The following is a 12,190-nucleotide window of genomic DNA, read 5'->3' as shown; positions in this document are numbered from 1 at the left end:
TCACCCTGTGCACTGATGAATGAATTCTTTTCGGCCACTTTTAGTGTGTTTTCAGCCAAACTATTTTGGTACAATGTAGCTTAGGGGTTGCAGATAGTGAAATGCGTGGTTGCCGAAAATATATTTTTTTTTTGCGATCTGATACCCACGTCCCCCCTTAATTTAATTAGTATGCCTGTTTGCAAGTTTAAATGGCCAATAAAACTGCTATTCTTACTTCGTATAGCTGTCCACTAATTTGCCATCACAATCGATGTTTCGCCTTCCGGGCAAAACTGCGACTTTTTTTTTCATGCTATGGGGAACCAGCGCTGGATAGGTGGCGCGTCGAAAAGAGTGCGTTGCACGCCGCCCTGGCGAAGAAAAGCGGCATATTCCAGCTGCTCGACCAGACGACACGTCCGCGGCTGTTTCATAGTTCGCACATATGGTTCGCATGTTTCCGTTTTCGCGCCACTTGTAGTGGGCAGTTTTCGTAAAGAAGCTATAGCGCCATCAAGTGAAGAAATGATGAAAGAAGCTTTTTAAGCTTTATATATTTTTCACAGTGTGTCGCGGCGAGCACGTGCGTTTATTTAACGGTTGCGCCATGTGCCATTACCATACTTGTGTGGCAGCCTGCCTCGCAAATCTAGTAGCTACAGCGCCGGTCTTGCTGCGCTATGGTTTCGGAAGTATTAGTTGGCCTGAAGGCATTCCATACTTCTCTGGCTAGACATAAGAAATTCTGATGTTACTTCGTCACAGCAGTCAATGGAGAAGAAAGCTTTATCACATCAGCTGACTCGGGCAAGCAAAGGTTTGAGTGCTCCGCTGCTTGATCCTTAACAACCCTGGCTACATTTAGCACTTACTACATAAATTTACCGGATACATCTCAGCGCCGAATTCTCTACCGCATGCGCATTTTTAAAAACACATAGGTGGCTTAGTCGCGCGTGCTCCGGCAGTATGTGCACACAACTCGTATTACAAGGCGCTAAGAGACGCCAGAAACAATTTTTTATGTCACACGCTGCCGTCCATGTTAACAAATGATACCAAGAAATTCTGGCGCGTTATTAATCAAAAAGATGATGACACCATAACTCTTGTAGATAACTCTGGGAATGCCATACCCTGTGACCATATCGCATCCATCCTCAATCAAACATTTATCCAAAACTTTTCTGTAACCTGTAATGTTTCCCCACCCACTGCACCTTGTTATGATTACCAGGCTATGTTTCCAATTACAATTGAGCCCTGTGGCATCGAAACCGTGATTAAATCGTTGCGTCTCTCCTCTGCTCCTGGCCATGACCTAATTTCCGTGAAATATTTGCACAGCACTGTTGTTTATTCATCGATTTTACTAGCAAAACTTTTTCAACAGTCGCTTGACACAGGATACCTGCCCATTGATTGGAAAGTCGGTAAGGTGATTCCACTTTATAAATCAGGTGACAAGCATTCTCCTCTCAATTATCAGCCTATTTCACTAACCAGTATCCCGTGCAAAATATTAGAACATATCCTATATTCACAGCTTGCTAACTTTCTTGAGTCAAATTCATTTTTTTCAAGTTCACAGCATGGCTTTCGGAAAACATATTCTTGTGAAACGCAGCTGGCTTCCTTCATACATAAGCTACACCTAATTCTTGATACTCGTTCAACGGCGGATTGCATTTTCCTAGACTACTCCAAAGCTTTCGATAAAGTGTCTCACAAACTGCTACTTCACAAACTACAGCTCATGAACATTGACCCCAAACTTCTTGCTTGGATTAAGTGTTTCCTTAAAAACCGTTCACAATACGTATCAGCTAATAATCTTAACTCTCACTCAAACCCTGTCCATTCCGGCGTCCCACAAGGCTCCGTCCTCGGGCCTCTTCTTTTTCTAATCTACATCAACGACTTGCCTTCTACTGTTTCCTCTCATATCCATTTATTTGCGGATGACTGCGTAATCTTCAGAGAAGTAACAAGCAGTGACGATGTAACCGCTCTTCAGACTGACCTGAACGCTATTTCATTGTGGTGTAAAACATGGCTAATGGAACTTAACATCACAAAATGTAAATCTCTTCGTGTATCAAGAACTTGCAACAGTATCCCCACTTATTCCTTAGATCATGTCCTCTTAGAATTGGTAGGCTCATACAAGTACCTTGGTGTACACATCACTTCCACTCTCACTTGGTCTGCACATATCACATACATAATTAACAATGCTAATCGTATGCTTGGTTACATCCGCCGCAACTTTTCTAAAGTGCCCTCATCCCTCAAACTGCTGTTGTACAAAACGTTAATACGTCCGAAACTAGAGTACGCCGCATCCATCTGGGACCCTCATCATGAAAACCTAATACATTCACTAGAAATGGTCCAAAATAACTCGGTTCGCTTCATTCTTTCCAACTATAACAGGACCGCTAGCATATCTTCAATGAAATCAAGCCTTAATCTACCATCCCTAGCCTCACGTCGCAAAGCATTTCGTATCTGTCTGTTCCATAAGATGTTTCATCATCCACACCTGGGTAGCGAATTAATCCCTCCCCCACGTCACCTATCATCTCGATTAGATCATGCCTACAAGGTCGGTGTCCCATTTTGTAGAACTAATGCTTTCTTCCAGTCATTTATACCTCGTACAGCAGCAGAGTGGAATCACCTTCCCGCACTGACAGCCACCATCAAAGATTACCAGCTTTTCAAGAACGCCTTAGCTAACATTGTATAAGTAGACACACTTGTTAACTTTTATTGCAATACTTCTCTTCCTTGTATCACATTTCTTATTTTTTCTTGTTTTGTATGCCTGTAACCACTCCCCTCTCCAATGCCAATGGCCCTGAGGGTACACGAAATAAATAAATAAATAAACAAGGCAGCTTCCATGCCACATAATTCTTGGCAATGAATGGAAACTATTTACCTTTCGTATCGTTCGCTTGGTGTGGTGGCATTGGAAGGAGCTTGGCGGTGGTATTGCGAATGAAAAATAGTTGGTACACATGCCGGATGATGCATGCTATTGGTCATTTTGTTTCCGACGAAATGTCGACTGCAGATTCTGCTGTTTAGTACTGGCTGCTATGGCTGACCGTCTTCACTATTGAATGAACCAAGCACACACGTGAAATTCGATTTAGAAACCAGCCCGATACCGCTTGATAGGGCGACAAGACGAGAACTTACCCACTTGCCTGACTGCTTGGATCCAACGCCGCCTCCGTTCTTGTTCGTAGGGTTTAGATGAAAATACGCAGAAGGATACATCCTCCCTGATTCCGACGTAGTTGTGACACTTGTATACTCAACAGTACCGTCGGCGTCCTTTTGTTTTCCTTCGACTTTCAGCGCACGCAACGCCGCTACCAGCAGCAATTTTCGTCCATGGTAGTGGCTGCATTGTGCACGTTCTGACCGCCAGGGCGGCGCTGCCGGCGTCATGAAAACTCCAGCGCTGGTTCCCCATAGGCTCGACACATCTTAGGACTGGCATTTACAGGCGGTTGTTACTGAAGCAGATAAATGAACTCGGAAAAATACCGTAAAAACCGGAATATAGGTTGAACTTTTTTTCAAAAAACCATCGCGAAAAGTCGACCCTCAACTTATATACCAGACATTGGTGGAAAAGCTACGGAAGTCTTGCAACAATGGGCGGGTGAAGTAAACAACCGCCATCGCCATCAGCAGCAGCGCGGCGTCTATGGCGGCGTGGCGACGTTGTGGCACCGGCATTTTGCGTTTCCATTGTCGCAAAGTTATATTAATTAAAGGCTGCATTTTCATTTTGTTTCAAAATGAGTGGAAGCCGACGTCAATTCACCGTCGCCTTCAAGAAAAAGGCGATTGAGTACACGGAAGCCCACGGCAACCTGGCGGCACAGCGCGAACTTGAAGTATCCGAAAAGAGCATTCGGTAGTGGCGGAGGCAAAAGCAACGTATTACAACTTGCAGCAACCAAAAGAAAACGTCATTTCGTGCCGGATCACAGCGGACTGCAGAACTGGAAGGCAAGGTTGCGGAGTCCATCCGAGAGCTGCGTGTAAGATCGCTGCCTGTGACTGCCGAATGCATCCGTTTGAAAGCAGTAGAGATCGCACGCGCCTATGGACTGGGCAGCGAGAAGCACTCGTCATCCGACTTTGATCAAAGGCGTTGCTCTGATTCGGAATAGCACGTGCGCACTTCGTGCCCTTCTGTGTACTGTACACCCTGCCAATTTTTAACAGTATCGCGCGACCATCGACCTGCGTGTTTGTCAGCACCTTGTCATCACGGCACGGAGCGGCGAAATAGCGAAAGTAAAGGCATGTGTACACATGCGCGTATCTCGTTTGTTTTGCTGCTCAGCGCCGTTAATAAGGTGCTGACAAGCACGCAAATCGATGGTCGCGCGATACCGCTAAAAACTTGGCCAGGTGCACATGCGAGCAGCATTTAAATAAATACTGTCACCATTGTGCAACCCCCTGAGTCGCATTTGTTTCACGGTAAGGGTGTCATGTCTTTCGGTACTTTTGCCATTGAAAAATATATATTTTTTTTTCATTTTGAGAATTCGTCAGTTGGGGGATCGACCTATATTCTGGTCCGACCTATAGTCTGGTTTTTACGGTAATGCTGAAGAGAAAAGTATTTATCATAAAATACGAACTATAGGTTGAGTGTTCTTTTTTAAAGAAAAAAAGATTTGTATAGAAGTGGCCCCTATTCTTACAAAGTCGTCTGATTTTTCGGACTCCCTAGGGATCGTGAAAATGTAAGGAAAGTCGGGCAGACCGAAAAAAAACAACAACAAATGCATGCGCCTTCAACTGCACTCAAGAGCCCAAATTGTCACAGCCACGTCCGTAATTGCTTTAAAGGCCTGCCAGTACAATTACTAGGCGTCTCAGTGCTCGTGATGCAACATAAAATGGCTGGTGTGCGCGTGTGTAATTTGGAACACATTTTATTTCCTGCGACAGCGGCTCCTTTGAACTCTTGATATGCTTCACTGCAATACATTGCGTATACCTAACTCCGTAGCACAGCTGTATTGCGGCGAAGCTCACTTTCGAGAACCAGCGTTTTGCAACAGTTTAAGGTAGCTCAGTGCTCGTGCTCTAACAGGAGGTGCTCGTATAATTAAGGAACACATTTTTATTTTTATGTTCCATGACAATAGCCCCTTCACACTTCACCGCAATACAGTGTATATGCTTAACCGTGTAGCACTGCTGCATTGCGGTGAAGCTGACTTTTGGGAACCATCATCATGCAGTGTTTGAGACCCCTTCTGTGCTTCCACACCATCGGCGAGGATGACAAAGGCAGAATTGGTGCCATTGCTGAAAGCAGCACATATTCAAAATGCAAATGCGGTGTATGTGTTTTTTTTTAGTCGCAAAGAACATTTATGTTCATCCAGACAACTGCGTAGACTCCGAATGGCAGTGATGGCAGCCTTCCACACATGTACGCGTGAAGCTTCCACCACCTCTTCAAGCCTTTATAACCTCCTGCTCTTTTGCATTTGCATTGATCTCATTGTGAACAAGGCAGCTTCCTGTGTGGCAGCCAAAATGTTTTAATTTTTACAGCGAAGCTGTTAGCCTCTAGTCTGTCAGGATTTTTCGTGGCATGCTCACTTGAGAAACGGCAGCTGATAAAGAATTTTGCGTGTGAGTTTCCACTTAGCAATGTTTTCTTGCATATTCAAATTACACTCCGATGCTATCATGCCTGCAGGTTGTGTATAAGTCGTACCTTACGAATTTGCTGATGCGTTTTGCTTTAAGAAATACACTTGTGGTGCCAGGTGGAGGGCCTACAAGAATGAGGACGTATGCTGTGCTAACGGTACTGCTACCTAGCGGCCGCAGCCACTCAGAACTCAACTGGCAGCTGGAAAAGGACTTTATCTTTCAGTTTCCATGTAACAGATTTATGTTTTCTCGTATACTTGAATAACTATCAAAAGCTATCATGTCTGCAGCTTGTGTGTAAGTCGTACTTCATGCGTTTTCTGACGCTGTTTGCTTTTAGACATTGATTTGATTCAATAAGGCACTTGCACTTGGCAAATGGCCTAGAATAATGAAGATGTATGTTGCACTTATGCGCACATGCAACATGTGATGTGCATCGCTTGTGGTGAGGGTGCTTGTTAGTGTCGTCTAATATTATTTAAGGTGGTGGTACTTGTCTAGTGTCCGCACCCGCTTTGCTGTACGTCCACTTTCACAGGATGGGATGGCGGTGGATTTCTTTTATTACTAAATGTTGTTTTTCTGGTAGGCATTCTCTTTTATTATTGTGCCTTTTCTCAGCCAGATGGAATTTTGTAAAACCCTAGATTTCTTCTACCAGCATACCACTTACAAAGTTGGTAGGTGTTCGAGTACAGTCGAAGCCGGATATATCGAAGCTGAAGGAGATCTAAAAAAAAAAGTTGGATATATAGGTAATTTGATATATAAAATAAACAGCTTATGCAAAAATTTTCAAGGGGATTTTGCAAGCTGTTCAACATACACAATAATTTGTTCTATGTCGGTTTGATATACAGTAGATCCTCGCTAATATGTTCCCGTTATGTAAGTTTTCCTGGTGGCAACGTCCGCATTCGAGAACACAAAAAATGACCCAATATATTTTCACCCATTTTTGACCGGTTCATACGTTCCCGGAACACATAATTTTTCCGCACCAACATTCTCTACATCACCATACTGTGATTGTATGATATGTTTTCCAGCTGCTAGACCCCATGTAAACTAGAAAATGTGCGAGGTGTGTGCGATTGAGAACAGTATAGCTGCCAGCCATGGCAGCTTCACTGCAATACTCGCCTGCCCATCTCACGTGAAAGCGCTGGTGCGAGAACCTGAGTGCTGGTGCACTCAGGTTCTCATTTCGGTACCAACAAATCGTCTCCGGTGTCATCGCATGTGGCATTCACAGCTGTCGCCGCCAAACCTGTTGCGATAGACGTCTTCACTTATTTATTTTACAGCGCATGGTCTGTAGTGCCATTAGTAGCATACTGCGCGCTTTTAGTAAGGGATAATCCAAACATGCCACCGTTTACTGCTGCAGGTGATGCATTGTGGTCATCACATTTCACATCGGCTGCATCCGGTGTCGTCCACCAGCTTGATTTCATTTCAGTTTCCCTATGGCCTCTTAAAACACCATGCAATAGGAAAACAACAAAATGCATCTTGGACCGTGAGAGCTCCACCAGCTCGACACGCATTGGAATCTCATGCCACAACGATCCGCACGATGCTTCGCATTACTTAGATGTCAAGAATAGTTGTCTGTGAAATTTTGTATTGAAATTTTGTCTGAAAGTTTGTACGCTTTTTTCTCATGATTTTTTCCAAAACATAGGAACGAGGCTATACTGGAAATGTAACGGTTCTACTGTGCTGTAAAAGTGTATTACACTTCAAGAGCATGGACCATAAAGCTAGAAAAAATGTTGCGCTGGAGAATCTCTGCATAGCACCACTACCGACCACAACATCCGAACCTGCAGATGCCACAGAGGTCTAGCACGACAGTACATGATCTCAAAGAGCTAGTTGGTCTCCAAGAGGGCTTGTTTGAGTAGAAGATGGGCAGAAGAACCAAAAAAGCTAGTTGCATTAAAACTAAAGAGCAAAAGAAATGAATTTGCTTTGATAAACAAGTGCTTGGAGGCATATACTATAACTGACTCCCTTTCATTCGACCCTTGCAGGACTGCAAGATTTGGTAAAATTATCCAAAAAGCCAAATTTAACTAATGGCAGAAAAATGAATGAATTCAAATCTATATTTATTTTTATTGCTTGAAGTAGTCTGTAATGTGTTCTTGTTGCTCTTGAAGCGCGACTCAAGCAGCATGACACGAAGAGTTCAGACATGTTTAAAGATTGGCTCAGTATGACGTGACATAAAACAAGTGGCAATGGATTGTGTCATGGGCTGAAGGAGTTTCAGCCGCCAAAAGACAAAAATAACATCTTATGAAACAGCGTCACGGCTAAGGAAGCATTGTGTGCCTAATTTCGTGTGTTTTCAAGCTTTCAGTAACCATGGTGCACCTGAAGGGGCACCGGTCTGGGTTTGTAGCAATCGACTTAACTGAGGCGGCATGTTTTCGAGTTCAACTTAAATGAATTTCCTTCCATTGTAATGTGTGTTCCGTCAGCAAGACATTTCAGTGCGTTCAAATAAAAGAAAACGTCTAATTAACCGAGGTTGAATTAACAAGAGTTGACCATTTTCCAGTGCAGATATTTAGGCAGTATTTCTTGTTTCATGATGCAGTTCAGCAAAAAAAATTCTTTAATTACATTCTGAAGTTTTACATGTCAAAAGCAAGATCAGATTATGCGTCACGCTGTAGTGGACTAGGACTCCGAATTAATTTTGACCACCCAAGGTTTTATTGGGCACCTAAATATTACATGTCCATTCTTGCATTTTGCCCCCATCGAAGAGCAGCCACCACAACCAGGTTGAACCTTGAACCTTCAATGACAAGTTCAGCAGCGCAACACCGTAGCCATTCAGCCAACTCAGTGGGCGATTCTGCAGAGAACAGAGCCACCAACCAACATATCTGTAGGGGTAGTAAGAGGTTCCGTGTTGAGCCATGTTGGGCGATGACAAAGTTTCCATGACACAACTCTGTGGTAGACATTGAGAAAAACTACTTCTGAGATGCAAAGCTCATTCAAATTCAAAAGTTGAAGGTTCACACAATATATAAATTTTAGAATATGGTGGTAGGCACAGAACATGTACGGACAGATGTGGATGCCTTGGATGTGCAGGTTGCAGTGCCCCAGTTTGAGCGTGAGCGCCCCCTGTTCCCCGAGGAGCACTCTTCCGGTGAGGAGAGCCGCGAGCTGCGTCTAGGCTGCTCGCGGGCCGTGGCCACCAACTGGCGCCCGGCCGACAGGGGTGCCTGCCTAGAGGCCCTGGGCAGGGGCCCGCTTTTCTTCGAGACCACCAGTTTTCCCTGGCGGCCTGACGTAGGAGGAGGGGCCAGCCCCGATCCCCCGCCCGTGCACCCGTGCTTCTTGCAGGGACAGCAGCAGCGCTCCAGTGGTTAGTGGACACTTCTCAGTTTCATTGCCACTCTGAAGTACCGCACTGGCGTTTATGAAACAATGGCTTACAGGCACAGGGAGCTCAGGGGCCTAAGGAAGCTAGTTGAGAAATCCATTATGCTGACACATTGACTGCTGCTTTGGCTGTTCGACAGCGAGCCGGGATCAAAAGCGGCCAAACAAGGGATGTTTCAGCCAGAATGTAATGTTTCAGGAATGGGACTTGATTGTTGCTTGGATGTAGAAAAGTTGCCGTGCTTTTTAATTTTCTTTGTTTCATTTTGCTGATTTCATCTTGTTCGGTAATTACAGTGCACTACAGTCGAACCTCAGTATAACAAATTATTGGATATATTGAAGGAAATTTAGACGGTTTCTCTATGATATAACCATGTAACGAATGCACTCAGTGTCTGATTTCTTTGGAGTCCCCATGGACTGCAGAATTGTCCGTAAATTCAGCCAGTTCGAAAAATTGAATGCATCCTTCCACCTGCCCCGAAGATCGCAAAGCACCACAGACACTCCGAAATAGCTCTGAAAGCCGGCCTGTACACTTATGAGGTGTCATCATCAGCCTGGTTACGCCCACTGCAGGGCAAAGGCCTCTCCCATATTTCTCCAACAACCCCGGTCATGTACTAATTGTGGCCATGCCGTCCCTGCAAACTTCTTAATCTCATCCGCCCACCTAACTTTCTGCCGTCCCCTGCTACGCTTCCCTTCCCTTGGAATCCAGTCCGTAACCCTTAATGACCATCGGTTATCCTCCCTCCTCATTACATGTCCTGCCCATGCCCATTTCGTTTTCTTGATTTCAACTAAGAGGTCATTAACTTGCGTTTGTTCCCTCATCCAATCTGCTCCTTTCTTATCCCTTAACGTTACACCTATCATTCTTCTTTCCATAGCTCGTTGCGTCGTCCTCAATTTGAGTAGAACCCTTTTCGTAAGCCTCCAGGTTTCTGCCCCGTAGGTGAGTACTGGTAAGACACAGCTATTATACACTTTTCTCTTGAGGGATAATGGCAACCTGCTGTTCATGATCTGAGAATGCCTGCCAAACGCACCCCAGCCCATTCTTATTCTTCTGATTATTTCTGTCTCATGATCCGGATCCGCAGTCACTACCTGTCCTAAGTAGATGTATTCCCTTACGACTTCCAGTGCCTCACTGCCTATTGTAAACTGCTGTTCTCTTCCGAGACTGTTAAACATTACTTTAGTTTTCTGCAGATTAATTTTTAGACCGACTCTTCTACTTTGCCTCTCCAGGTCAGTGAGCATGCATTGCAGTTGGTCCCCTGAGTTACTAAGCAAGGCAATATCATCAGCGAATCGCAAGTTACTAAGGTATTCTCCATTAACTTTTATCCCCATTTCTTCCCAATCCAGGTCTCTGAATACCTCCCGTAAACACGCTGTGAATAGCATTGGAGAGATCGTATCTCCCTGCCTGACGCCTTTCTTTATTGGGATTTTGTTGCTTTCTTTATGGAGGACTACGGTGGCTGTGGAGCCGCTATAGATATTTTTCAGTATTTTTACATATGGCTCGTCTACACCCTGATTCCGTAATGCCTCCATGACTGCTGAGGTTTCGACAGAATCAAATGCTTTCTCGTAATCAATGAAAGCTATATATAAGGGTTGGTTATATTCCGCACATTTTCTGCACATTTTTCTATCACCTGATTGATAGCGTGAATATGATCTATTGTTGAGTAGCCTTTACGGAATCCTGCCTGGTCCTTTGCTTGACAGAAGTCTAAGGTGTTCCTGATTCTATTTGCGATTACCTTAGTAAATAGTTTGTAGGCAACGGACAGTAAGCTGATTGGTCTATAAGTTTTCATGTCTTTGGCGTCCCCTTTCTTGTGGATTAGGATTATGTTAGCGTTTTTCCAAGATTTCGGTACGCTCGACGTTATGAGGCATTGCGTATACAGGGTGGCCAGTTTCTCTAGAACAATCTGCCCACCATCCTCCAACAAATCTGCTGTTACCTGATCCTCCCCAGCTGCCTTCCCCCTTTGCATATCTCCTAAGGCTTTCTTTACTTCTTCCGGCGTTACCTGTGGGATTTCGAATTCCTCTAAACTACTTTCTCTTCCATTATCGTCGTGGGTGGCACTGGTACTGTACAAATCTCTATAGAACTCCTCAGCCACTTGTACTATCTCATCCATATTAGTAATGATATTGCCGGCTTTGTCTCTTAACGCATACATCTGATTCTTGCCAATTCCTAGTTTCTTCTTCACTGTTTTTAGGCTTCCTCCGTTCCTGAGAGCATGTTCAATTCTATCCATATTATACTTCCTTATGTCAGCTGTCTTACGCTTGTTGATTAACTTCGAAAGTTCTGCCAGTTCTATTCTAGCTGTAGGGTTAGAGGCTTTCATACATTGGCGTTTCTTGATCAGATCTTTCGTCTCCTGCGATAGTTTACTGGTATCCTGCCTACCGGCGTTACCACCGACTTCCATTGCACACTCCTTAATGATGTCCACAAGATTGTCGTTCATTGCTTCAACACTAAGGTCCTCTTCCTGAGTTAAAGCCGAATACCTGTTCTGTAGCTTGATCTGGAATTGCTCTATTTTCCCTCTTACCGCTAACTTATGAGGTGTATTGGTGTTCATATTGTAACAGGAGACAGCATGTGCATGCGTGTATAATTAAGGAATATGTGTCTCACGACAGTAGCCCCTTTCTGCTCTTGGTATGCTTCACAGCAATACACTTCTTATGCTTGACCTCGTAACACTGCTGCTTTGTGGCAAAGCTGAATTTTTGAAACTGGCCTTGTGCAACACTTAACTCTTGCCATACTTTCCAAGCTTTGATGCCATTATTGAAGATGACACAGACAGCACTGGAGTCTGTCTCCTGCATGCTGGTCATTATGGCCATGTATTTTTTTTTATTTTTTTTATTCAGAATACCCCTAAAGGCCCTCTCGCAGGAGGGTATTACATAGGGGGTGGTGGTGCAGTAACGCATACAGATGTAATAAGTGAGTAGTAAGCTGAAAACAAAAATTGGGAACTAATAAACAATAACCATAAAAGATAATAATACAAAAGGAATA

At 44.2% G+C, this 12,190-nt stretch overlaps 1 protein-coding gene across 2 annotated transcripts in view; it reads left to right on the top strand.

Annotated features, from left to right (window-relative positions):
• Positions 1–12,190, top strand: part of LOC139057586 (bridge-like lipid transfer protein family member 3A) — a 101,587-nt gene that overhangs the window by 50,183 nt on the left and 39,214 nt on the right. For both annotated transcript variants that reach the window (XM_070536077.1, XM_070536078.1), the window contains one exon: positions 8,818–9,094. In XM_070536077.1, coding sequence (XP_070392178.1) covers positions 8,818–9,094 — 277 coding nt within the window. The remainder of the gene's footprint in view (positions 1–8,817; positions 9,095–12,190) is intronic.

The sequence above is a fragment of the Dermacentor albipictus genome, chromosome 3, assembly GCF_038994185.2.
Source record: "Dermacentor albipictus isolate Rhodes 1998 colony chromosome 3, USDA_Dalb.pri_finalv2, whole genome shotgun sequence".
In the NCBI taxonomy this organism is placed as follows: domain Eukaryota; kingdom Metazoa; phylum Arthropoda; class Arachnida; order Ixodida; family Ixodidae; genus Dermacentor; species Dermacentor albipictus.
Note: the sequence above shows the minus strand (reverse complement) of the source record. Positions and strands in the feature narration are given on the sequence as shown.